This window comes from Malaclemys terrapin, chromosome 15 (assembly GCF_027887155.1).
Source record: "Malaclemys terrapin pileata isolate rMalTer1 chromosome 15, rMalTer1.hap1, whole genome shotgun sequence".
NCBI lineage: Eukaryota > Metazoa > Chordata > Testudines > Emydidae > Malaclemys > Malaclemys terrapin.
This window is the reverse complement of record NC_071519.1, coordinates 16,241,421-16,269,190: the sequence shown is the minus strand read 5'-3', so window position 1 is coordinate 16,269,190 and position 27,770 is coordinate 16,241,421. Positions and strand designations below refer to the sequence as shown.

At 47.6% G+C, this 27,770-nt stretch overlaps 1 protein-coding gene across 2 annotated transcripts; it reads left to right on the top strand.

Moving 5' to 3' along the window:
* On the top strand, window positions 1-26,381 carry LOC128822956 (zinc finger protein 501-like). 2 transcript variants are annotated; one of them, XM_054004861.1, is made up of 3 exons: window positions 1-58; window positions 3,694-3,917; window positions 21,378-26,381. In XM_054004861.1, the coding sequence occupies exon 3, from the start codon at window positions 21,382-21,384 to the stop codon at window positions 22,486-22,488; it is 1,107 nt and encodes a 368-aa protein (XP_053860836.1). In that variant the 5' UTR covers window positions 1-58; window positions 3,694-3,917; window positions 21,378-21,381; the 3' UTR covers window positions 22,489-26,381. The 2 variants fall into 2 exon arrangements, with proteins under 2 accessions (XP_053860836.1, XP_053860835.1); XM_054004860.1 differs by lacking the exon at window positions 3,694-3,917.
* The last annotated feature ends 1,389 nt before the right edge of the window (window positions 26,382-27,770 follow it).

The window sequence follows — 27,770 nt, the reverse complement described above, 5'->3', positions numbered from 1 at the left end:
CGGCTCCTTACTTCCGCTCTGAGAAGAATCAGGAACTAATCCGCCCTCTCCAGCTCAGGTAAGGCAGGGTACCGGGGTCAGCCTGACTCCCCCCCCCACACACTTCTCATCCCTCCCCGCCCCCCAGGTCCTGCGCCGGCCTCTCAGGCTCCTAACGCGAACTCTCGTGTCCCGGGGGCGCGGCTTGGTCCCTCGGCCCCGGGGTCTCATGGCCTGGCCCTGGGCTCTGGGCTGCGCCCCTAGAAACAGGTCCGACCGCTCCCCCCGCCCCCGCTGCCAGGGAGTCTCAGATTCCCCCCTAGCCCCGCCTCGGGTAATCGGCGGATGGGGGTCTCCTGCCAAGGGGCGAGTCCAGGGGCTGGTGTCGGGCAACGGATCACTTGCGTGGCCCGAGTGTCTGATCTAGGAACACCAGCGTGTCCAACGCCCTGTGGCTGAGCCTGGCTGGGGACTGTCTCCTTGTACCAGATAATCAAAAACATCAACGGGGAATGTAAACACCGCACGTCCCTCTCAGTGCTTAGGGTATGGAGCAGGGTGCACAAGTCACTGTCTGTGTTGGGATGTAGTTTGTACTGACTTCACTGGTGCTTTTTCTGTAGCGTGATGTAGGGGAACCCAGGCCCAACTCCCGGACCAGTTTCCAACCCCATATCCTGGGAGGCTGGTTCGGCTTTGCTTACCTTGCATCAGCCTCAAGTCAGCTTCATTGGGTCACCACTTCCTACCATGGTCCCATGGGCAGAAGTCAGAGAAAGGAAGTCTCCTCTCAGGTGTAAAAGCAGCAACGGCTCCATGGAGGGTCGGTGCTGATGGAGCAATTATTGACACTTTCTCTAGTCTCCTTTTCAGATTTTGCCCCAGTTTCTCTTTAATTCTCCAGTGTTAATTTAACAATCTCAGATTTGGGATATTTTCCCAACCATTTGACCTGCAGCAAATTTTCTCTCTTTGGGAAATTGTCCTGAATCATTCCCCAAATGAGAAGGGGCTTAATGGGTGCAGCTTGCAGAGCCCTGAGACACAGCTGCCTCTGGGGTGGAATGGGGTGGCCATTCTCTGCCAGTAACAAGGCAAGGAAGGGGACAGGAGGAAAAAGTCCCCACTGGAGATTGTCCAGTCCAAGGTTACACAGTCCTGGCTACTGCTACCCGCAACTGCCCAACGCAGCTCCCCCCAGCTGCCAGTCACCTGCCTGCCCCTGCTGCTGCCTCCTCCCCACTGCCAGGGAGTTTTCCTGCTTCATACTCCCCTCACGTACCCTCTTAAAGCACCTCCCCAAAGGGCTCCCTGCTGCCCATGTGAATGGTGTAGGGGTGTTTGGGGAAAATTATTACTGTCTGTTTATTGAACTTCCATGTACAATCTCATCAAACTGTCTAACTACTCTCACTCACTTAATATAAACTCTCTTCAGATCTGTGTGGTTTTCTTTCATTATCAAATGTTTCTTTTTAGACCTATTTCTTCCCCAGTTCTCAAAGATAGATATAAAATATTCTGTGTGCAGGGCTGTAGTAGCCAGGGTGGTCCCAGGATATTAGAGGCTGCCCCCTTGATTTATATACAAATGTTTGGTGTTATTCTCCATCCCATTCCTTATGAATCCTAACATGTTGTTAGTTTTTTTGCTGGCAGCTGTGCATTGAGTGGAGCTTTTCGTTGATCTGTCTACAGCAACATGCAGATCCCTTTCTTGGGTTGTGTAGCCTATAATATGTTCTGCTGACGTTGCTAGGTGTAATGCATGTTCAGTAGCGGTTTCTCCCCTCTTCCTTATTTGTATTTCCTCTCCGTGCTAATGTTGGGGTGTGCTCCTATAGGTTAGTGTGTTAATGATCTCATGTTGGTGTCATGTGTGTCAATACGTTGCCATGGAATTCCTGTGGTCAGACATCTGTGGATGTTCTATCTGAAGGCCGGTGTTAGCTCATGTTCCTCTGGTTGGCTGGTGTCTTTACAGACAAAAAGAGGTGACCCTTAGGCCATTTATCTGTGCCAGAGTTCATAGACCTCAAGCCTGATGCTAACTGCCGATGCCGGTGTCGTACATGAAACATGCCTGTGGGTCCCTTGCATTACTGCTGCATAAAATAAATGCTAAAGCTAGCTATATGGGCTACAGTTGACAGTTAATTTACCACCCAGTAGAGTTTATAAGTACCTCTAGTTTTTCTCTCCAATGTGCATTGCTTTGCATTTAGAAAGATAAGGTGGGTAAGGTAATATCTTTTATTAGACCCACTTCAGTTGGTGTGAGAGATACATTTCTGAATTACACACAGATCTCTTCTTCAGGAGAATAGCCTAAAAATTTGCCCTCCTTTCTCTCTAGTTAGCTATTTCTAATTTAATATTCCCTGAGATTTTTTCCATATCTCACTAATAATAAAATATTAACATAAAATATCCTCACATTTTGACCTTTTCTCAAATTTTTGAATATATTTAGAAAAGTTTTGCAGATGTTCCCCATTTTCTCTCAATTTGTCAAATAACAATATGAAATTCACTCTTTTTACCTCTTTACCTACTATTGAATATCAATATAAAATTCTTCACATTTTTTCACTTTCTGCTCTACTTTGTGAAAATTGATCCAAAATTCTCCAGATTTCCACCCCTTTCTCTTTAATGACTTAAAATAGACAGCAGCTGTCAAATTTTATCTTTTTCCATGTAATTATCAAATGTCTGTTTAAAAGCATCTTGTGTTTGCAGACGTTCCCATGTTTAGTTGCAGCAAATCCTTCTGTTTTGGAGGGAATTTGTTGCCTTAGTCATTCTCCATCCTGGCGGTTGCAGGGAGTTAAATGATCAACTTTCTCCTCTCATTTGAGACTCATTTCTTTCCCCCTTCATTAAAATGTTTGCTCATGAAAGTGACTTGCCCCATATTTAATATACACCAAAGCCAGAGGCCTCCCCTGTTTGGGGGAACAGTGTCTCCCAGCAGCTCACAGGACAGTTGGTTGGAACCTCTTCTTTTCCTCACGGGGCACATGATGAGGACTCAGTCTGGGACTGGCTCCTTGCTGCCCAGGCTGTACCCAGAGTGGCTGCTGTATTAGCCACTCACTTTCCCCTCACCATGTTCGCCAGCATCTGGCTCCCAAACCCCCATGACAAATGGTCTCCATGAGGGGTTGCTTCGCCCAGTGCTGAGATGTAGTTGTCTTGGAGTGGGTCCCTATTGGCCATTATCTGTCAGTCACCGGGCATGGAAATTTCTTACAAAATCTGGCTCCTCCATACATCCATTCTCCTGTTAAAGAAGCATTACCCAGGGCTCCCCCCACGTGTGAATGGCTGCAGGGGCTGCTGATAACTTCCTATCCATTTATCAATTACTGATATGAAATTACGACAGACTTTGCTTTGCTCCACCTTTTCAAAACTGGAGGAACTGCAGGTTTTGGAGGGAAAACTGTTGCTTTGAATCCTCAGAAGAAGGGGAGGGAATAAGGGAAGAGGAAAGGAGTCTGACCTCCTCCCTCCTGAGCCATGTTTCTGGTTTCACTGAGACCAGTGTTAAACAAGAGACACTTCAAAGAAGAACATGGAGCAACATGAGATAAACATGGGAGCAAATAAAATCAGGATATGTCCCTGTGGGGAGGGAGTTTCGGTTGTTTCTAAAGAGTGGCTGGAAGCCCTTAGTCTCTGTCTGACTGTGCCTCTCTCTCTTCTCAGGATATTGGGGTTGAGCTTCCTGGGTCAGACGCTGCTGCCTGCGTTGTGATCTGGGAGCCCAGACTGAGCAGCTGCTGCTTCCCTGGTGGGGTCTGGGCTTGGAAGTGACTTGGAGTGAAGCTTCCTCTGTGCCCAGACAAAGTGAGGACTTTCTCCAGTTGTAATTAGCTCCATGGGCCAGCTCTAGGCTCTGCCCACATCAACATCTGAGCCAGATATTCCAGGTGATTGATAGAGACCTCAGGGAATGTGCTGGGGATGGGCATGAAAGTGACTCTGCAGGAACAGCCCCTCCTCATCCTACATCTCTCCTCCCCTTAGCAATTGCAGGAGCCGATCCAGCCATAAGAGAGTGAACACCCAGCAATGGCTGTCTGCCCACCAGAGCGAGCGGGACAGGAGATGGGAAACACAAGGAGAAGAAGGAGAGAGAGAGATTGATAGTGGCAGTGGGAGAAATAATTGGGGAGAGAGATTCCAGATCTCTAACTTGCCCACACACACTTACTGCAGCATCCCTGGGCAGATTCATTTTCCAGTGAACAAGGTGAAGTGCAGGGAGAGGAAAAGCCAATTCCTGACTCTGCCTGTGTCCCTGGCTGTGGGTGTGTGCTGCCCTGGGGACAATGTCAGGGGAAATCCCCCAAAGTCACTCCTTTTGTTCTGCTCTCCTCTTGTATTTGGTTCCCAGACTTAGTTACTGGGAGGGTTTCAAAATGTCTTGGCTGTTTAGTATTAGTGGGGTGGGCTGGGTCAGTGGTGTAATAAAATGACCAAACATTTCCTCAGAATAGAATCAGAGAACTGTAGGACTGGAATGAACCATGAGAGATCACCTAGTCCAGCCCCCAACACTGGGGTGTTTGACCTGCCTGTCCTTAAAAACCTCCAATGATGGGGATTCCACAACCTCCCTCGATAACCTATTCCAGTACTGAACTAGCCTTCGTCACATTTGAGTCACATGGCTGGCTCAGATTCAATTTGTGATCCACTATAACCCCCAGATCCTTTTGAGTACTACTGCCTCCTAGCCAGTTAGTCCCCAGTTTGTAGTCGTGCATTGGATTTTCCGTCCCTAAATTGTAGTACTTTTCACTTGTCTTTATTGAATTTCATCTTGTTCATTCAGATCAATTCTCTAATTTATAAAGGTCATTTTGAATTCTAATCCTGTTCTCCAACGTGTTTACAACTCTTCCCAGCTTGGTGTCATCTGCAGATTTAATAAGCACGCTCTCCACTCCATTATCCAAGTCATTAATGAAAATATTGAGTAGTAGCAGATCGAGGATTGGTTCCCGTGGGACCGCATTAGATACATCCTCCCTGTTTGTCTGTGAACCATTAAAATTACTCTTTGAGTACAGACTTTCAAGTACACCACATTTTCCTAGTTTGCTGATGAGAATGTCATGGGGTCTTGTGTCAAAAGCCTTACTAAAATCAAGATATGTCATGTCTACAGTGCCCCCCCCCCCCCCCCAAATCCATAAGGCCAGTACCTCTGTTAAAGCCAGAAATTAGATTGGTTTGGCATGATTTGTATTCGATAATCTATGCTGGCTATAACTCATCACTTTACTATCCTCTAGGTGCTTATACATTGGCTGTTTAATACATTTTTCTTTCTGGGTATCTAAATTAGGCTTGACTGGTCTTTATTTCCCAGGCCTGTGTTGCTCCCCTTTTTGAAGACAGGTTTTATGTTGGCCCTTCTCCAGTCTTGTGGCACCTCACCATCCTCCCGGAGTTGTCAAAGATCATTGTTAACTGTTCCAAGATTGCTTCATCTAATTCCTCAGGTACCCCAGGATGAATTGCATTAGGCCCTGCTGACTTTAATAAATTTAACTTATGTAAATATGTTTTCAACTTCTTATTTCCCCATTGTGGTTTCTGTTCCTTCCCCCTCTTGGTTAAGAATAATTAAGTATCTGGTCACAATTACATTTTTTTAGTGAATGTAAAAAGGCATTAAACCCCTTTGTCTTGTTGATGTCATCTATTATTAGCTCTTCTTCTTCTCTGGTAAGTAGAAGACCTACACTTTCCTTCCCCGGTCTCTTGCTCCTAATATATTTATAGAACCCTTATCTTATTGCCTTTTTTGTGTCCCTTTCAAGATGTAACTCATTTTGTGACTTAATCTTTCCGATTTTGTCTCCACATGCTTGTGCAATCTTTTGTACTCATCCATAGAAATTTGTCCATGATTCCACTTTTTATAGGATTCCTTTTTATTTTCTGGTCATGAAAGAACTTATGGTAGAACCATATTGGCCACTTATTCTTCTTTCTTTCCTTCACATTGTGATCCTTTGCTGCTGCTCCTTTAATTTTGTTGCTGAGGAACTGCCAGCCAGCTCTCCTGAACTCTTTTCTCCCTCTGAGATTTTATTCCCCTGGTACCTCACCTACCAGTTCTCCGCGTTGGTTGAAGTCTGCCTTTTGGACAGCCATTGTCCTTATTCTGCTGCTCTCATGCCTTCCTTCTCATAGAACCGTGACATCGATCATTTTCTCATCACTTTTGCCCATATTGCTTTACCATTCAGTTTCCTAACTCATTCCTTCATCCTCCAGTTACTGCTTCCATCCTCTCAAAGAAAACAGGTGTTCCCAGTACATTCCAAGAACTTATTGGACACTTTGGGTATGTCTACACTACGAAATTAGTTCGAATTTATAGAAGCCAGTTTTATTGAAATCGGTTGTATACAGCCGATTGTGTATGTCCACACAATAAAATGCTCTAGGTGCTCTAGTCGGCAGACCGCGTCCACAGTACGAGGCTAGCGTCGACTTCCGGAGCATTGCACTATGGGTAGCTATCCCACAGCTATCCCACAGTTCCCACAGTCTCCGCCGCCCCTTGGAATTCTGGGTTGAGATCCCAATGCCCGGATGATGCAAAACAGTGTCGCGGGTGGTTCTGGGTACATGTCGTCAGGCCCCTCCCTCCCCCGTCACAGCAACGGCAGACAATAGATTCGCGCCTTTTTACCTGGGTTACCTGTGCAGACAACATGGAGCCCGCTCAGCACAGCTGAGCTCACCCTCACCATATGTCCTCTGGGTGCCGGCAGACGTGGGACTGCATTGCTACACAGCAGCAGCTGCTAACTGCCTTTTGGCGGTAGACGGTGTAGCATGAGTGATAGCCGTGGGGCTGGCAGCCGTAGGGCTGCATTGCACCAGCCCCTTCCAGGTGATGGTATATTATGACTGGTACCTGTCGTCGTCGTACTGGAGTGGCTGTCAATCATGGCCACCTGGGCAGACATGCTACTGTCTCGATGATGACGGTAACCAGTCATAATATACTATTTTCTGCCAATTGCCCAATATTGTCTGCTAAGCACCCAGAAGAGGCCGAGGGCGATGCTGGGTGCTGGCGGACGTGGGGCTGGCAGACGTGGGGCTGCATTGCTACACAGCAGCAGCCCCTTGCCTTTTGGCAGATGATGGTATATTATGATTGGTACCCATCGTCATCGTACTGGTATGGCTGTCACTCATGCTGCAGCGTCGGCTGCCACCTTAAGATGTAAAAAATAGATTTGTTCTGTATTCATTTGCTTCCCCTTCCTCTGTGAAATCAACGGCCTGCTAAGCCCAGGGTTTCCAGTTTAATCTTTGGGGGGACCATTCTGTGTGACAGTTGTTTGTGTTTCTCCCTGTTCCTGTACCTGTATGCCATGTCGTCACTCGGCCCTCCCTCCCGCCCTCCTTCTCCTGGTCCATCAGATACTACTTTCGCGCCTTTTTTCTGACCAGGCGCCATAGCTAGCACTGGGATCATGGAGCCCGCTCAGATCACCGCGGCAATTATGAGCACTATGAACACCACGCGCATTGTCCTGGAGTATATGCAGAGCCAGAACATGCCAAGGCGAAACCCGGACCAGGCGAGGAGGCGATTGCAGCGCGGCGACGAGAGTGATGAGGAAATTGACATGGACATAGACCTCTCACAAGGCACAGGCCCCAGCAATGTGGAAATCATGGTGTCACTGGGGCAGGTTGATACCGTGGAACGCCGATTCTGGGCCCGGGAAACAAGCACAGACTGGTGGGATCGCATCGTGCTGCAGGTATGGGACGATTCCCAGTGGCTGCGAAACTTTCGCATGTGTAAGGGCACTTTCATGGAACTTTGTGACTTGCTTTCCCCTGCCCTGAAGCGCCAGAATACCAAGATGAGAGCAGCCCTCACAGTTGAGAAGCGAGTGGCGATAGCCCTGTGGAAGCTTGCAACGCCAGACAGCTACCGGTCAGTCGGGAATCAATTTGGAGTGGGCAAATCTACGGTGGGGGCTGCTGTGATCCAATTTGCCAGGGCAATGAAAGACCTGGTGATAGCAAGGGTAGTGACTCTGGGCAACGTGCAGTCAATAGTGGATGGTTTTGCTGAAATGGGATTCCCAAACTGTGGCGGGGCCATAGACGGAACCCATATCCCTATCTTGTCACCGGAGCACCAAGCCACCGACTACGTAAACCGCAAGGGGTACTTTTCAATGCTGCTGCAAGCCCTGGTGGATCACAAGGGACGTTTCACCAACATCAACGTGGGATGGCCGGGAAAGGTACATGATGCTCGCGTCTTCAGGAACTCTGGTCTGTTTCGAAAGCTGGAGGAAGGGACTTTCTTCCCGGACCAGAAAGTGACCATTGGGGATGTTGAAATGCCTATCGTGTTCCTTGGGGACCCAGCCTACCCCTTAATGCCATGGCTCATGAAGCCGTACACAGGCAGCCTGGACAGGAGTCAGGACCTGTTCAACTACAGGCTGAGCAAGTGCCGAATGGTGGTGGAATGTGCATTTGGACGTTTAAAAGCGCGCTGGCGCAGCTTACTGACTCGCTCAGACCTCAGCGAAAAGAATATCCCTATTGTTATTGCTGCTTGCTGTGCGCTCCACAATATCTGTGAGTAAGGGGGAGACCTTTATGGCGGGGTGGGAGGTTGAGGCAACTCGCCTGGCCGCTGATTACGCGCAGCCAGACACCAGGGCGGTTAGAGGAGCACAGCAGGGCGCGGTGCGCATCAGAGAAGCTTTGAAAACGAGTTTTGTGACTGGCCAGGCTACTGTGTGAAACTTCTGTTTGTTTCTCCTTGATGAACCCTCCAACCCCCCCCCCCCCCGACCCGGTTCACTCTACTTCCCTGTAAACCAACCACCCCACCCCACCCTCCCCTCCCCCTTGCAGAGGCAATAAAGTCATTGTTTTTTCACATTCATGCATTCTTTATTAGTTCCTTACAGAGGTAGGGGGATAATTGCCAAGGTAGCCTGGGATGGGTGGGGGAGGAGGGATGGAAAAGGACACACTGCATTTTAAAACTTTTTAACTCTTATTGAAGGCCAGCCTTCTGATGCTTTGGCGATCATCTGGGGTGGAGTGACTGGGTGGACGGAGGCCCCCCCCACCGTGTTCTTGGGCGTCTGGGTGAGGAGGCTATGGAACTTGGGGAGGAGGCTGTTGGTTACACAGGGGCTGTAGCGGCGGTCTCTGCTCCTGCTGCCTTTCCTGCAACTCAACCATACGCTCGAGCATATCACTTTGATGCTCCAGCAGACGGAGCATTGCCTCTTGCCGTCTGTCTGCAAGCTGACGCCACCTATCGTCTTCAGCCCGCCACTTGCTCTGTTCTTCCCGCGATTCAGCCCGCCACCTCTCCTCTCGTTCATATTGGGCTTTTCTCATCTCCGTCATTGACTGCCTCCACGCATTCTGCTGTGCTCTATCAGCCTGGGCGGACATCTGCAGCTCCGTGAACATCTCGTCCCTCGTCTTACGTTTTCTCTTTCTAATGTTCACGAGCCTCTGCGAAGGAGAAACATTTGCGGCTGGTGGAGGAGAAGGGAGAGGTGGTTAAAAAAGACACATTTTAGGGAACAATGGGTACACTCTTTCATTACAAGGTCGCATATTTCGGCTTGCAGGCAGCCATCGTAGGCCACAGTGTTTTGGCTTTTTTAACCTTCTTAACATGCGGGAAAGGTTGCAAACAGCAGCGCATTTCCCATATCAAGGATGAATTGGGTTGTCCATTTAAAATGGGGTTTCAATGTAAAAGGAGGGGGCTGCGGTTTCCCGGTTAACATGCGGCACAAACACAAGTAAACCACCCCCCCCACACACACACACACGATTCTCTGGGATGATCACTTCACCCCTCCCCCCCACCGCGTGGTTAACAGCGGGGAACATTTCTGGTCAGAAGAGCAGGAACGGGCGCCTCTGAATGTCCCCCTTAATAAAATCACCCCATTTCAACCAGGAGAGCTTTCTGGAGATGTCCCTGGAGGATTTCCGCTCCATCCCCATACACGTTAACAGACTTGCTTTTTTTTTTGTAATGTTTACAAATATTTACAAAGTTACACTCACCAGAGGTCTCCTGTGTGCCCTGAGGGTCTTGGGTGAGTTCGGGGGTTACTGGTTCCAGGTCCAGGGTCACAAACATATCCTGGCTGTTGGGGAAACCGGTTTCTCCGCTTCCTTGCTGCTGTGAGCTACCTACAGTACCTCCATCGTCATCTTCCTCGTTCCCCGAACCGTCTTCCCTGTGTGTTTCTCCAGTGAGAGAGTCATAGCACACGGTTGGGGTAGTGGTGGCTGCACCCCCTAGGATCGCATGCAGCTCCGCGTAGTAGCGGCAAGTTTGCGGCTCTGCCCCGGACCTTCCGTTTGCTTCTCTGGCTTTGTGGTAGGCTTGCCTTAGCTCCTTAATTTTCACGCGGCACTGCTGTGTGTCCCTGTTATGGCCTCGGTCCTTCATGGCCTTGGAGATCTTTTCTAATACTTTTCCATTTCTTTTACTGCTACAGAGTTCAGCTATCACTGCTTCATCTCCCCATATGGCGAGCAGATCTCGTACCTCCCGTTCGGTCCATGCTGGAGCTCTTTTGCGATCCTGGGAGGACTCCATGACGGTTACCTGTGCTGATGAGCTCTGCGTGGTCACCTGTGCTCTCCACGCTGGGCAAACAGGAAATGAAATTCAAACCTTCGCGGGTCTTTTCCTGTCTACCTGGTCAGTGCATCTGAGTTGAGAGCGCTGTCCAGAGCGGTCACAATGAAGCACTGTGGGATAGCTCCCGGAGGCCAATAACATCGAATTCCGTCCACACTACCCCAATTCCGACCCGCAAAGGCCGGTTTTATCGCTAATCCCCTCGTCGGAGGTGGTGTAAAGAAACCGGTTTAAAGGGCCCTTTAATTCGAAAGAAAGGGCCTCGTTGTGTGGACGTGTCCAGGCTTAATTCGGTTTAACGCTGCTAAAGTCGACCTAAACCCGTAGTGTAGACCAGGCCTTTGTGTTTGGTTGAATTCCTTTTCTAACAGATGTCTGTGTAGATAAAGCCCCTGCTCCTCCATTACTGTGTTTTGAATTGTTGTATTTGCATGACACACTAGACCATCCGTGTGCAGGGAAAGAGCCTGGAGGGAATTGTGCTGTGAAATTATTTCCTGTTCTGACATGTCCCCAATTGCCCTTTTTGCCGTAGCAGGCTGCAGCGTAACATCCAGCTCTGTCCTTCCTGGGGCTAGGGAAGGGAAATGGCTGCAGTGGAGCCATTTGAGGTAGAGATTATCAGAGAGTTGCTGGTGGGTTCTCTTTGGAGGAAGAAGGGCAGTAAATACAGAGGAAGTGGGCACTTCTGAGGGGGCTGGTCTGGAAATGGGAGGGGGTAGGAAAGCCACAAGGTGGAGAAAGGGAGGGGGACAGGGTGTGATAAATCTGCTGAGATCTGTTTGCTGGGATCTAGGCATCACAGAAACAGACCCCTATGGTTTGTGGGTGGGAATTCCCTACTTAGTCAAGCAGGAAACAACCCCCCTGGACTGGGCTAGGGAAACTTACCAGACTTCAATACTGGAGCCTGAACTTACTGGCCAGAGGCTGCTGTGAGATATAAAGGGGCACCCACTAGTGAAGCTCAGGGAAGACACTGCATCTCCTCCTATTTGGCTGCTGGCAATGATGAGGGTGTTGTGATTCACACCAGGGAGTTGTCCCTGGACCCAACTGGGGGCTCCATCTCCTGTATCAGCTTCTGTCTAGTAGGTGAGTGATGAATGTGAAGACTCCTGCCCCCTCACTCTGCTGGGAGGAGTGGGGGTGCTTTTTTTCCTCCCCTCACCCTGATGCTTCCTGGCTGCTCTTATGTGGTGGGGTGTGTGTGGGTGTAACTATGGTGTGGAGAAAGTGAATAAGGAAGTGTTATTTACCCCTTCGCATAGCACAAGAGCCAGGGGTCATGTGATGAAATTAATAGGCAGCAGAATTATAACTAACAAAAGGAAGTATTTCTTCACACAATGCACAGTCATCCTGTGGAACTCATTGCCAGGGAACGTTGTGAAGGCTGTAATTATAACTGGGTTAAAAAAAGAATTAGATAAATTCATGGAGGATAGGTCCATCAACTGCTACTAGCCAAGATCGTCAGAGATTCAACCCCATGCTCTGGGTGACCCTAAGCCTCTAACTTAGGGTGCTGTCAGTGGATGACAGGAGATGGATCACTCGAATAGCTCCTTCTGTTCATTCCCTCTGACGATTCTGGCATTGGCTACTACCAGAAGATAGGCTACTGCACTAGATGGACCATTTTTCTGACTCAATGTGGCCATTCTTATGTTCTTATCAGTTTGGCTTTTGCTGATCTGAAGTTCCAAGCACTATAGTTATTAACTTGTTTGGTACTGCTCCCCCAAACAGGCAGTGTGCACTGTACACCAGCTGAGATAGATGCCAAGTGACTAGCAGTCAGGGGATAATCAGCACCACAGTTTTGAGCCACAATTGTGTGCAAGAGAATGTTATCAGAGCAAGGTGATTTTGGTCAAAAGCTTGTTTTCGGAGGGCTGTAGCACAGGAACCTCTGGAGCAATTAACCCCATCTTTGGAATACTAACCCTGTCCTGCACCCACATGATGAGCAGTGTATTTCAGGACAATGTGAGTAAGCATGTAAATTCCTTTAACCAGAAAGTAATGCTGAACCTTAAATCTAGTGCAGCTGGTGGTCTGCTATGATAACTTTCTAAATGCATGGAGAATGTAGCAATCAGGTGCACCCATCTGTGGACAGGAGACAGTGTGAGGGGCTGTCACGGAGTATGGGGGACTCAGGGCCCTGCACCCACAGCTTCCTGCGATTCACCATGATTCTCAGCCAGCCAGTAAAGCAGAAGGTTTATTTAGATGACAGGAATACAGTCCAAGACAGGTCTTGCAGGCACAGACAACAGGATACCCCTCAGTTAGGTCCATCTTGGGGTCCCCGGACACCCTAGCCCCTCTGGGAGGTCAGAGCCCCGGCTGCCTCTTAGCTATCTCCCTAGCCAGCTCCCACCACTCTCCCTTCAGCGACCCCTCCCACAGCCTTTGTTCAGTATCCTGGGGCCAAGGTGTCACCTGGCCTCCAACCCCTTCCTGGGTTCTCATGTTACATGCTCAGGTATTCTCCTTCGGGCGAAACTATTGTCTGACGGAAGGAGGGAGGGGCGAGTGACGACATGGCTTACAAGGAATTAAAATCAACAAAGGTGGCTGTGCATCAGGGAGAAACACAAACAACTGTCACACAGAATGGCCCCCCTAAAGATTGAACTCAAAACCCTGGGTTTAGCAGGCCGTTGATTTCACAGAGGGAAGGGGAAGCAAATGAATACAGAACAAATCTGGTCCATCTATCTTTTACATCTTAGGCTGGCAGCAGACGGTGCAGCATGACTGATAGCCATCGGCATCTTCTGGGTGCTTGGCAGAAGATGCTATATTACGACTGCTAGCCATCATCGTCAAGACAGTTCAATAGGACTGCCAGCAGGACTGAGTCTACAGGAGACAAAACGTGTCTGCCCAGGTGCCTCTGACTGAACTCACTGAGGAATACGATGACGATAGATACCAGTCATACTGCACCGTCTACTGCCAAAAGGCAACTAGCTGCTGCTGTGTAGCAATGCAGTACCACGTCTGCCGGCACCCAGATGACATATGGTGATGCTGAGCTGAGCGGGCTCCATGCTTGCCGTGGTATGTTGTCTGCACAGGTAACCCAGGTAAAAAGGCGCGAATCGATTGTCTGACGGAGGATGAGGGGCTTGATGACATGTACCCAGAACTCCCCACAACACTGTTTTTTGCATCTTCAGGCATTGGGATCTCAACCCAGAGTTCCAATGGGTGGCGGAGACTGCGGGAACTGTGGGATAGCTACCCACAGTGCAACGCTCTGGAAGTCGATGCTAGCCTCGGTACTGTGGATGCAGTCCGCCGACTTAATGCACTTAGAGCATTTTATGTGGGGACACACACAATCGACTGTATAGAACCGATTTCTATAAAACCGACTTCTATAAATTTGACCTTATTTCGTAGTGTAGACGTACCCTAAGTCTCTAATTACCTGTCCTTGGGCAAAGCTCAGAGCCAGTTCTCCATCCTCCTCCTTGACCTGTCAGCTGTCTTTGACACCACTGATCACGGTCATCTTCTTGAAATCTGATCTTCCCTTATCCTCTCCTGCTTCTCTGATCTCTCCTTCAGTGTGTCCTTGGACAATCATCATCCCCACTCCAGTTTTCTACAGGTCTTACACAAGCACTGTCCTTGGTCCACTTCTCTTTTTCCTCTGTACCTTATCTCTGGTAATCTCCTTCACAAACACAAATTCGGCTACCATCTCTATGCTGGCAACTCACAGATGTAATTCTCTGCTCCAGACTTGTCTATCTCCCAAAACTGAAATCTCAGCCTCTCTCTCTCTCTGACACTTCCTCACAGATGTCTGGCTATCAGCTCAAGTTCTAAAGCTAAAATGGCCAGAACACAGCTCTTGATATTCCCCCAAGCCACCCCCAACTTCCTTTCTGTATCACTGCAGACAACTCCACCATCTTTTATGTCACTTACGTCTGTACACTGCACATATGCTGCAACACAGGCCTCTTTCTAGGTCCTCCCATGCAGCCTATATCTTGCATTTTCTTTCTGCAATCACATCTCTAAGATACAGGCTTTCCTATCCATCCAAACAACTAAAACCCTTATCCAGGCTCTCTTCATCTTCTTTCTAAATTATTGCACAATTCTTTTCTCTCCCTTGACAAATGAAATCATGCCCTGCTCATTCATATCCATTGAGAATTAAACATTCACAAAGCTAGCTCACTATTCTAAAATATGACCTGTGAGGAAAGGTTGAAAAAATTGGTCATGTTTAGTCTTGAGAAAAGATGACTTGGAGGACCTGATAAGTCTTCAGCTTGTTAAAGGCTGCTATACAGAGGATGGTGATCAATTGTGCACTGGGGTAGGAGAAGTAATTGGCCTGATTTACAGCAAGGGATACTTAGGTTGGATATTAGGAAAAACTTTCCAACTTTGAGGATTGAGAAGTACTGAAATAGGTCACCAAGAGAGGTGGTGGAATCCCTGTCACTGCAGGTTTTTAAAAACCAGTTAGACAGATCTATGTCAGCCATAAGTTTGCTCTCATCAAGGGGAAAAAGACTTAGACAAGGAGACAGAGGAAGTCGAGGAGGCTTTGGAAAAGCTGGGCAGATGACTGCCAAAATGAATTCAGAGTTCAGTTTGCTTTACCAAACTAACCACGGGATCTGTAAATCCTGTGTTCTTCGAGTGCTTGCGCATGTCGATTCCTTTCTAGGTGTGTGCGTGCCCACGTGCGTGGTCGTCGAAGATTTTTGCCTTAGCGGTACCTGTAGGTTCAGCTGTGGTGCCCTCTGGAGTGCTGCACTCATGCAGTGGTATAGCAGGAGCCGCTGGCCCTATGCCCTCTCAATTCCTTCTTACCACCCGTGGTGGTTAGTTGGAGTGCCTTCCTTGCTTAGCAAGAGCTAGTATTTTTTTCTCTTACGAACTTTATGCCTTAAGGCCTTTGTACATAGTTTGTACTCAGTAGTGGGTAAGTAGTTGTTAAGTAGTAAAGTGTTTGTTAGTTAGTTGTTAGGGTCCCAGCAGTGACTTTGTCCCAGGTGGGGCATGCTCCTGTCTCCTGGGTTTAAGCCCAGGAGACGGATTGCAATAGGCCTGTGCCTGTGAGTGATCCCCATGGCAGCTACCTTAATTGCTTGGGGGAGTTGCACGTCAGGATCAATGCCAGATCTGTAAAAACTTTTGGCCCCATACCCAAAAGGAGTGGGATATCTGCCTCAGGTCTCTCCTAATGGAATCCGCCCTCTGCCCAGCTTCCAAGCCATCCAGGCAGGTCACAATGAGCGCCTCAGCCTCTGTGTGCAATGCGCTATCGGCACCCAGATCCTCCCAGTGCCGAAGAAGAAAGCTAAGAAGTGCTCCCTGGCACCAAGCAAGAAGGCCCAAGGGTCATCGTCCAAGGGACCCGGGCCTGGCTGCCATGCTTCTCCAGAGCCATGTTATTGTGCCTCCCCAGTTGGGGCTCCCAGCCCCCCTAGAGGTCTGCCACTGACCTCTGGGAGTGGTATGGGACCCATACCCCTGCCTGCACTGTCGTCCTCCCACACTCCCCAGGCGCAGGGAAAGCACAGGTGTACATGTGCCCCGTTGACGACTCCAGTGCCACAGGACTCAGCTAAGGCTCCCCAAGAGAGCAAGCCAGCCGATAAGACCCCCTCAAGAGGCAGGGGAACATCGCCAGACAGAAAGTGACGATCCTCTCCAATGCGTCGAGGATCCTGGGGCATGTCTGAGTCATGTCATCGGTCACTCAGAGCAAGGCGAGATCCCCTCGGCATTACTCAGTGGTACAGGGTCGACGCTCCCTATACTTCTCCCAGCACCGCTCATCCTCTCGTCGGTTGTCCTCCAGATACCGGTCATGATTGCTGGCACAGTGGGAGCATTCCCTGTCTCTGCACCATTCTCCCAGGCTCTGGTACCATTCTCCCCAGTACTGACACTAGTCTCCCACGTCTGGTCAGTGGTTGCCAGTAGCCACGACCAGCAAACAGCCACAGGCGTCAACGCCCCCTCCCTAGTCACAAGGAGGTGATTTCTCCAGCATAGAGGGCCAGTTCAGCCTGTCGCCCAGGTCCCATTGGTGAGATTGGGCACTGGAACCCACACTGTCATCTGCAGCAGTGCAGTGGCAGCACGGCCAGTGGCCAGTGCAGTGGCCTTTTTGGAGCTAGTTTTAGTCATCAACGCCCTTCTTCCTCCCACTCACCTGTGCAACCTGGATCCGCCAAACATCTAGGGGGCCAAAAGCACTCATTTTGAGGGTCTGCTAGAGAGTGACGCGCCAGTCAGCCACGCAGCTCCTTCCCGCCTTTTCCTCAACCGCCTCTCTCCCTACCGTTCAGTCTGGTCGCAGGTTACGTTGGACCGCTGAGTCCTGGACATAATATATCATATTTACTGCTCTTCCCATCCACAAAGCTTGTTACTCTTTCAAAGAAAACTAGGTTGGTTTGATATGATTTATCCTTGACAAATGTATTTTGACAGTTGCATCTCACCTTATTTTCTTCACTTACAATTTGTTTGATTATTTGGTCCATCATCTTTCTGGTTACCAAAAATTAAGTTGACTGGTCTATAATTCCCTAGGCTGTCCTTGATCCCTTTTTGTAATTAGGTACTATGTTTCCCTTTTTTCAGTTCTTTGGGATATCTCCTATCCTTTGAGTCCTCAAAGATAATCATCAATGGCTCAGGATTCTCTTACACCCAAGAATAATTAAGGAACTGGCTGATTTCATCAGGCCTTCCTGACTTGAAGACACCTTCAATGATTATCTCTAATGATTCAGAGGTCTCTTCTGTCAGGTCCTTAATGAGCTTACATTGCAGCAAGGAAGATTTATGTTAGATATTAAGAAAAACTTTCTACCTATAAGGATAGTTATGCTCTGGAATAGGCTTCCAAGGGAGATTGTGAATTCCTCATCATTGAAAATTTAAAAAAACAGATTGGACAAATGTCTGTAAGGGATGGTCTAGGTTTACTGGGTCCTGTCTTAGTACATGGGTCTGGACTTGATGACTTCTTGAGCTCCCTTTGAGCCCTACATTTCTATGGTTCTGTGCTTTTTTTATGCTGCTCCTTGCTCTTTGGAGGAACTCCCCATAAGCATCCATAGGCCCCGCCCTGCTCCCCCCCCGCTCCAGCTCACCTCCACCTCCTCCGCAAGCGAGCTGCCACATCCTGCTTCTCCCCCCCCTCCCTCCCAGCGCTGCAAAACAGCTGATTCGTGGGGCAGGGAGAGAGGAGGGGGAACGTGGCGCGCTGGGGGAAGAGGCGGGGCTGGGGTGGGGATTTGGGGAAGGGATCCAATAGGGACAGGGAGCGGAGTTAGGGCCGGGACTTTGGGGATGGGGTTGGAATGGGGGTGGAATCAGGGTGGGGCCAGGGGCAGGGGGGCGCAGGCTCCCGCCAGCACCGGAGAAAGTTGGCGCCTATGTAAGCATCCCCAGACCTACCTTGTTATCATCCTTCCCATCCCTCCATATAACTCCCTTGTTCCATGAAGCCTTCAAACATATGACAACGGTTAGGGTGCTGGTGTGCTGAGACCATTATTTATCAGGGTGACAAATTTTGTCTTGTTTCCTTGTGGTCCCCCTGTCACTATTCAGATCCTGTATTCATTGGACCTGTATTCCCCCTCTGTGGTCCAGCAAGGGCACCCACTCTCAGGCTGCCCAGCCAGCACCTCTCTTGGGTAGAAACCCACAACAGTCAGGAGGGAGAGAGATGTATATCCAGGCTGCACAGCTCCCTGCCTACCCTGTGAATTCCCCAGCAAGGCAGATCCCCTCAGCAGGCCTGCTTTGCCTTCCTTCCTGAGAGGCTACGAACAGTGTAACTACCCCTGCTTAACTTACCACACAGCCATTTCCCAGCAAACAATGATTCTCAAGTTAAAAGATTACAGAGTGAACATTTTAAAAAGAATAGTAAAACCTATATGCATGCTAATAAGTTTACCAGAGATCACCCCTGCCCCACCAAGGGCTGAGGCACTGGAACAGACCTTCAAACCCCACCAAGAGGTTGTTGGGATTTTTTCTGGTTGCAAGCTCATAATTGTTAGCTCAGAACAAGCATACCCATGCATCTGAGAGTCACTCTTTTATCCAGTTTGAGCCTCTAAACTTTACTCTTGGGTGAATTCTGCAGATTCTGCAGAATTCATGTGCTGTGCAGAATTTTTTTTCTCTGCAGAAAATACATTCTGCCAGAGATGTGCTGCAGTTGTACCTTTTTCCTACCTGGGTCTGCTGTGGTACCAGAACAGAGAGCAGCCGCTCTTGGCACGACCAGCTCCTGCTGCAGATAGGGAGAAGAGGCTGGGTTCCTCATAGTGCGCTAACTGTGGGGCTGGGTCAGGAAGTACTGGCTATGAAGGGATGGACAGCATGGGCACATGGGGCTGCTGAGTGGTCAGACTGAGGTTCAGAAGACCTAGTGGGGAGGGACAGACTGGTGTGGGGCCTCAATGGGAGAGGGGGTTTAGGGACACATGGGGACAGGACAGAGGGGTTGCAGGGACACATAGGAATGGAGGAGGAGGGGTAGCTGAGTGGGTGTGTAGGGACACATGGGGATGGGAGGGGGTGGCTGAGTGGGGACACAGGGCCATATGGGGAAGGGGGAGGGAGTGCAGGGACACCTAGGGTAGAGGAGAGGGTGGCTGAGTGAGATCGCAGGGCTACATGGGGATGGGGGAATAGGTGCAGGGACACATAGGGGAGTGGGGTGCCTGAGTGGGGGTTCAAAGACACATGGGGACAGGGGCAGATGTGCCTGACTGAATGAGAGAGAGAGACTAGGGGTCAGCCAGGGTCCGCATTGGGGAGGCTCCCTAACAATCCTCCCCATCAACAACTGTTCTATACTTCTCCCACCCGCCCCCGCAAACCCTCCAGATTAACATCCAGCCCCCTTCCCAGCAATTACTTTCCACTCCATCCTCCCCTCCATTACCCCTGATTCCCACAAGACTTTGCATTGCTTCTGGGAGTGCTGGAAATACATTTCTCTATTCTAGTTTAAATGAATTATTTCAGTTTTGTATTAATATCCGTAGTAATTAATCTTTTTGTCAAAAACCATTTACTTAACCTTTTTGTGCTCTGTATTGATAGAGAAATACTTGCTGACAGGTATTTTTAAATAAATTACCAAAATAATTGAAACTGGTGTGATTAAATTGTGTTATTTTCACAAAATATAAAGAATTCTAAAATACTGTGAGCAGAATTTTTATTTTTTTGGTGCAGAATGCTCCCAGGAGTAGAACTTACATTCATGTAATAGGTGATCAGCGGGCAATGGTTTCTCCTCAGGGTGCAGCTTCCATAGCTTTGATGTGGAGGTGAGACATTGCCTTCTCCTCCCCCCATGTATTTCCTAGGAATCTATCCCACTTAACTTTATCTAGCACATTGTTTCAAAAAGTCCTTTGGTGCTCATAACACTTTCTAGGACTTTTGTTAGCCAGGTCCCCTCCCCAGAGATGTTACAGACCATCCTACAGTAATACATACACACTTATATTTTTAATACAATAAATTCCTAGGATACTGAAAACTTAATTCAGTAAGGTTTAAGTTAATTCAGTAAGGATGGTCCAGGATATTGCAGAAAATTGTCATCTCTGTCAAACCCATGTCTGTTTGTATCCATCCTTCTCTTGTCTTATTCTTTAGATTCTCATATTTTGGGGCAAAGACTTTTTTGTTCTGTGTTTGTAGAATGTCCAGCAGAATGGGATCCTTGTCCCATTTGCACTACTAGGCGTTATGATAACAGAAATCATAAATGATAATAATGGGGAGGTTGTCAGAAAGTGGGGAGAGGAAGATTTTGGGCAAAGAGCTCATGTGAGCCAGGAGTGCTGGAGGCACTAGTGGTGGGGATGCTATAGGGAGTTAGGATGCTGTGGAGGGCTGGAAGAAATGGAACTCAAGGATCTGGAAGGATTGCTGCTGGTTAGAGTAAGGGGAGCATAGGTACTGGGTAGCAGGTGCTCCAGGAAAAAGGGGTGCTAGCTATGGGAGGGAGAAATGGGACACATTTTTGGCAGGAGCTCTTGGGAATCAGGACCACAGAACAATTGAGACAGTGGGATTATGGGGTGAAAATGGCTGGGGAGCAGAGAATTTGGGAGCACTGATAACAAGGAGGGCTGTGGGCAATGGGAGGGGAGGGGAGGAGAGAACACAAGGAGTGGCTGTTCCTTGGGTCCCAGGAGGCAGCGAAGGGTGAGATTAGTTAGAGAATGGTATGTGAGGAAGAGCCATTTCCCCCAGAGCTCAGAGGAAAGCGAGATCCTAAGAGGCAGCTGTACAGGTGAGTGATCATTAAACCAACTCAAATACTATCAGTTCCTGAAGGAAACAGCTGGGATTCCCAACAAAGACTTGTGAGCTGTCTGAATTCAGGATTGTCTCCAGCAGGTGTCATATGCTCAGGACAGATATTGCTCATGGCTTCCTACCCATCCTGACTAACTCATGGCAGTAGCTCCCTCCCTGAACTTCCTTCTCCCTGAGTGTTTAGATGGGAACTGGATGCAGAATTGATCCCCTACTCTCTCCTCTTTAAAGAAGAGTTTGGGGAAATTTTTTCAATCTCCAGCTGTTCTTTTGGTTTGTTCTCCCCTTTTCCATTCTGGTTTCTGAGGTTTTTCTTTCTCTGTCCCACCAGGTGAATGAGGATGGTGAATGAGACCATGGATCAGAATCCTCAGCAGGAAGATGAGGAGGAAGTGGAACCACATGGAGTGTTACTGCAAAGATGCAAAGAGAGTGTGTCCAGGAGTTGTGAGCAGGAAAAAGCCTGTGAGAGTCAGTACTGGCCAGAGAAGCAGCAGGGAAACCAACCAATGCAGAAAACTGGTCAATCTGTTAATTATCAGGGAAATCAGAAACACAACAAGAATACCATGGCCCAGCAGGTTATCCTCAAGGGAGAGAGAAATAACACATGCACTGACTGTGGGAAAAAGTTCAGTAAGCGAGCACATCTTATTATCCATCAGAGAAGCCACACAGGGGAGAAACCCTATGAATGCTGTGAATGTGGGAAAACCTTCGCTCAGAGCTCAAACCTTACTACACATAAAAGAATCCACACAGGCGAGAAACCCTATGAATGCTGTGAGTGCGGGAAATCCTTCACTGATCACTCAACCCTTATTAGTCATCAGAGAATCCACACAGGGGAGAAACCCTATGAATGCTGTGAGTGTGGGAAATCCTTCTCTCGGAGCTTACACCTTATTCAACATCAGAGAATCCACACAGGAGAGAAACCCTATGAATGCTATGAGTGTGGGCAAACCTTCGCTCAGAGTTCACAGCTTATTAGACATCAGAGGATCCACACTGGGGAGAAACCCTATGAATGCTGTGAATGTGGGAAAACCTTCACGGGTAGTTCAAACCTTATTAATCATCAGAGAATCCACACAGGGGAAAAACCCTATGAATGCTATGAGTGTGGGAAAACCTTCACTGATAGCTCAACCCTTATTAGCCACCAGAGAATCCACACAGGGCAGAAACCCTATAGATGCTGTGAGTGTGGGAAAACCTTCTCTTGGAGCTCAGCTCTTATTCAACATCAGAGAATCCACACAGGGGAGAAACCCTATGAATGCTGTGAGTGCAGGAAAACCTTTTCTCAGAGCTCAGCCCTTATTCAACATCAGAGAATCCACACAGGGGAGAAACCTTACGCATGTTGTGAGTGCGGGAAAACCTTTGCTCAGAGCTCAAAACTTATTAGACATCAGAGGATCCACAGAAGAGAGTGACCCCATGAATTTTATGAATATGGCAAGTTCTTATATCTGAACACAGCCTTTATTTATCATTAGAGATACTGCAAGGGAGATAGACCATACAAACCCCGTCTAGAGCTGAGAAAAGATTGTTTTCCTTTCACTAATTCCCACATAGTGAAATTTAAGGCATAATTTGCGTCCCTGTGATCTTTCAGTTCCCCCAGATGAGTTGTCTGCTTTTCCCTGCTGTAGCACATCCTCCCTTGGGGAGAACCCCAGAGTCTTTATGATCAACTGCTTTGTTCTATGTTGTGGAAGTGTGTCTCCCTCAAACAAGAATGTCTGTCACCTCCAGGTGGGGGAACCAGGAGTGACCTCAACTAGGGACATGGAGGTTTAATGTACTTGGGCCTTGATTCCACTAGGATTTAGCTAGCTTCAATTAGTGATCTTGATATAAAAACAAAGTTTTTTTCAATTAAAAAGATAGTCCATTTATAGTGGTTATGGTAATTTAGCAAATTTTGCGAAGACTTGACATAACATCCATCACTTTTCCTAGTGTAAACAAATTTGGTGCATCCCATATATACTTTTCCTCCCACTGCAAAGCAATTGTTGGTCACCACATTCCCCCACTATGGACAGATTGTCTGATTCCCAGTTGTTTTCACATTGCACTGGGTTCTGTTAAACGTTTTTGTACCATTTTTCTCATTTTAAATGTATATAAATATAACAAAGAGAAGGAGCAGGATTAGGGATAGGAAAATAAGTTTTTTCAACCTCCGTGACACCTGAAGAAGAAGTGGTGAGTCGCAAGGATTCCCCCTTTCCGAATTACTCCAGCAGTGTTTTTCTCTTTGAGCCAGAATTTATGTTTTCCACTTTCTACACCTCCACCTCTCACTGTGTCTTATGATTCAGTGTTCTCAGCCCTCTGCTTGGGAATAACACTTAGATTTGATCCTAAAACATAGTGATTTAGGGCCTGAGATGAAAGTGTCACAGACCTGGAAGGGGAATTTGAATGGATCTCAAATGCAGGATAATCATTTGGAGTTCAAATCTCAGTTTCCAACTATTGGCAAAGCCTCTTCTCAGATTTTTCCTATTGAGATGGAATTGTTTGCAGATGGAGAGGTTGTTTTTTTCCCCCATTATGATGATGCTAGAAGTTTTGTAAATGATACAACTCAATAGTAACGAGTGAAGCAGGTTTCAATGGATCAGAAGAGAATGTAATGGGAGAATCTCTTGTCTTGATTCTGAGTCATCACCTTTAACTTGCTCTGGAATTTCTAGTTATATGAAACTGGATGTATCTTATACCTCTCTCTGTTGTGGGTTTTTCCTCTTTTTTGAGGGCCATTTGGTCCCATAACCAGATATTAGTTTGACTTGCCTGACTATAGCTCAGATTGATTGGGGACTTTGACAAAATGACAATTTATTCAAATAGTCTTTTCTTATTTTATTTTTGCTTTTCCCTGCCCCCTCCGTGATGAGAAGGAGAAACTTCAAGTGCAGTTCAATCAAACAGGAGAGAATACTCCAAGCTTTTGGACATGCTGCCAACTGTTTTTACATCTCCCATCTGAAATGGTGAACAACAGCACACCCCAAATTGTGCAACTAACTGAAATAACTGGATACAATCAGAGTGTTGTTCAGCTGTTTAGGTCAATATTGTCTCACATGATTTGGGGAGAGAAGTCCACAGTAAGTGACTAGGAACTAGGCAAAAGGTACATGTGTTTGTTTCCCAAGGCAATTCTGACCCAGGCTCTTGTGACAGACTATATCCCAGTGCTCACACCCTACACACTCTTGCAGTAATTTTAGTACAAGGCATGGAGACATTACACTCCATATCCTTTATGAAAATATGCTTATGATATGGATATGACATAACTGAGATATACTTTCTGCAAGATGGCTCATGGAAGATATCATTTGATAGGTTATGATTTACTGAATGTGATTATCCAATGTGTATGCATGTATCATTTCTGTATCTAAAGTTAGGAATATCAACTATGTAATAATTACAACTGGGAGTGTATTGGGAAGACACCCACCAGATGATAGGCCATCAGATTTGATGGGCCATTAGGAAGACACAACAAGACTATAAAGATACTAATCTCTCTCCTTCCTGGGATGTAGCTGTGACGGTGCTAGATCAGGTGGTCTTGTCTCCTGATACTAAACATTATCTTGGACTTCTTGTAACTTTCCACTACAAGGAGAAGGAGTGTCAAGTTTGGGAAGCAAAAGATTCCTGGTTTATGTAAATCTTAGGGAAGGGTGGGGAGGAGGGCAAACGAGACTCTCCTCCATTGCCTTCCCAAGAAGGAGGACTGCTGAAAGTACCTGGAGGAACAAAGGAACTGACCTGAAGGGAAAGGCAGGGGAGAGTCCAGACTGAGGCAGGGTTCTGGTCTGTAAGAAGAAATAATTGGGACTCTGAGCTACAGAAACTCTTCATCCTGCCTAATTCAACATTTAGGGTAAGAAATTACATTCTGTATCCTGTTTCTTTAGTGAATCAAACTTAGTTTGTGTGTTTTGTTTTATTTGCTTAGTAATCTGCTTTGAGCTGTGTATCTCTTATACTCACTTAAAATCTATCTTTCTGTAGTTAATAAAGTGACTGTAAGAGATAGCAAACAGCTCAAAGCAGATTACCTAACAAACAAGAAACTGCAAACTAAGCCTAATATACTAGGTAGATAGGATTTGAATTAGCAAGTTCTCACCCTGACTGATGATACAAGCAGTCCACCAAGTTTCCATACACAGGTTCGAATCCCTTTAGCCTGAGACCAGCACTTCCCCCAGTTCAGTCTTTTTTCCTCAGATGTTTCCAAGAGTTCTCTTGTGTGGGGAGTGAGGCCCAGAGATTATGTCACTCCTCATTTTATGTAGTTTTTCCATATGATGGGAATCCTTTGTTTAAAGCTATGTTCGCAACCCAGTTTGTCGAAAAATATAGGTACCAAAATGGAGCTCAGTGTCATGTGGTCTGGTCACATGCCCTTGCCTGCCTTGCTGAGTCATAGCAGACATTACTCATAGACTGGTGCCTTCTCAGGAAGGCTAAACCCTTCCATGCGCCATTGTCTTTGTTGATGAGCCATCACCACTTGTCTAGCTTCTACATTGTTGTGCCTGAAAGGCTAGGTCTGGATTTTACCCAGAGTAAGCACATTTGAAATACAGATACCTAGTCAATATTCATAATGCCAGATACAAAAATGATACATGCATACAAATAAGATAATCATATTGAGCAAATCATAACTTTTCCATAGATACCTTACCTGTACATATTTTGTACAAGATGCATTATAACTATGTCTTAATCATATAATGATACCACTATGATGAATATGGGGTGCGGTGTCACAGTGGTGAAGCCTTGCAAGAGACAGGCTGTGATCAGAAGTCAAGCTCTGCCTGCATGCAGGCGTTCAGAATCTGTCAAGAACAGGGATTGTATTGCAAAAACATACACATTCCTGAGAAGTGTTAGGCACAGGACATTCACACACACACATTCCAGAAGGATGGTACCAGGACCCCCTGACCTCTCTTAAAGATATGGTCAGGATGACAGTGTGATGTATAGAGATGATTTGATTGAACCAACATGTACAAGACAAAGAGTGGTTACTGACCATGTCAGAGGGGTAGTAACTGGCTCGTCAGAGGGGCAATATGAAACTTGTTTGTATCAGTGTACAAAATAGTCTCAGATGAAGTGTCTTTGGCCAGTCTAGGTGAAGTGGAAAGTCCCACCACTGACTGAGCTGGTCCATTGTGATGAGCATACATGTGGTAGTGGTTCCTGTAGAGTCTACAGGATACTAGGACTGTGCTTCATTAATAATAAAGTTGGCTGGGTGCTTTCACATTCACTACTAAACAGGTCTGTGGTGATGGGGCAGTTTGATTGGAACCTGATGTACAGACTATTACAGTGTGAGAGGCAGCCCAGGTTGGTGCATTTGGAGGATTCAGTGGTCCCACACTCCATAGTGCACCCCCAGGAACCTGTCACAGTCTTGTACTCCCCAGCACACTCCTGGACAATTCAAGTTCATATAAAGTCCTTCGTTTCATTAATGGAAAATTATGGGCACAAATCTGGTTATCTCCAAGGGAGTTTCCCAAACACTTCAATCCAAACACACTCATCTAGATAAAACAATAAAACAAGTTTATTAACCACAGAAAGGTAGATTTTAAGTGATGACAAGTAATGAGGCATACAAGTTAGAATTATTTAAAAAGAAATAAAAGGTAAAAAATAATGCCTAACATAATAAGCTAAGTGAATTCAAAGCAAAAGGTTTCTCTCACCATATGCTTTAGCAGCCTTGCTGGCTGAAAGATTCTAGCCAGGACCCCTCCCCAAATTCAGTGGTTCCTTGTCCTTCCAGGTGTTGTTACCATGAGCAGAGAGAAAAGGGGGAATATTTTGAGTCCTCTGTCCCCATGACATTAATCTGTTTAAAATATTACCATGTAGATTAGGGGGTCTCAAACTCAAATGACCATGAGAGCCGCATGAGGACTAGTGCATTGGCTCAAGGGCCACGTCACTGACACCCATCCCTTGCTGGGCGTCCCAGGCCCTTCGTAGTAGGGGGATGTCCAGGAGAGTCTCCTTGCAGCCATGAGGGGGTGTCTGGTGGGTGCTGTCACCTCTGCCAGAGACCACCAAGAAACCCACTAGCTTCCTCCTCATGCTGAGAGAGGCTCCTACTTTGTGACTTGGGTGGGAGATTCCGTGATGTCACAGCCCGTGGGGGGGAGGGGTTCAAATCACGAGTCTGAAGTGGCAGGGCAACCTCCTACTCCCACTCAGATTCCGCTAGGGGGCTGGGCTGGTATCTCTAGGGAGGGAGACCCAGGAAAAAAACAGCCACCACTATGGAACCCAGGAGTCCTGGCTCTCAGTCCCCTGCTCTCACTTCTAGACCCACCTCAGCTCCCAGAGCCAGTTATAGAACCCAGGGATCCTGGCACCCAGCCCCCACCCACTCTGGCCACTAGACCCCCACTCCCCTTTTAGGCTCACTGCCTTGTCTATCCAACCATCCAGCCTGTCCATCCCTTTGCTGCAGGTTTTTGAGGTGTCACCTCTGCTCTGCATTCCCCCACTGCAGTTCAAGGCCTTCCCTCCCTCCAGCCACATATCCTCTCCCCCTTTGCTGGATCATCTGCTTGGCCCCCCACCCATTCTCGGGGTGCACTGTGCGGTGTGGCTTGGGATTGTGCAACGGCCCAGCACCAGGGAATGC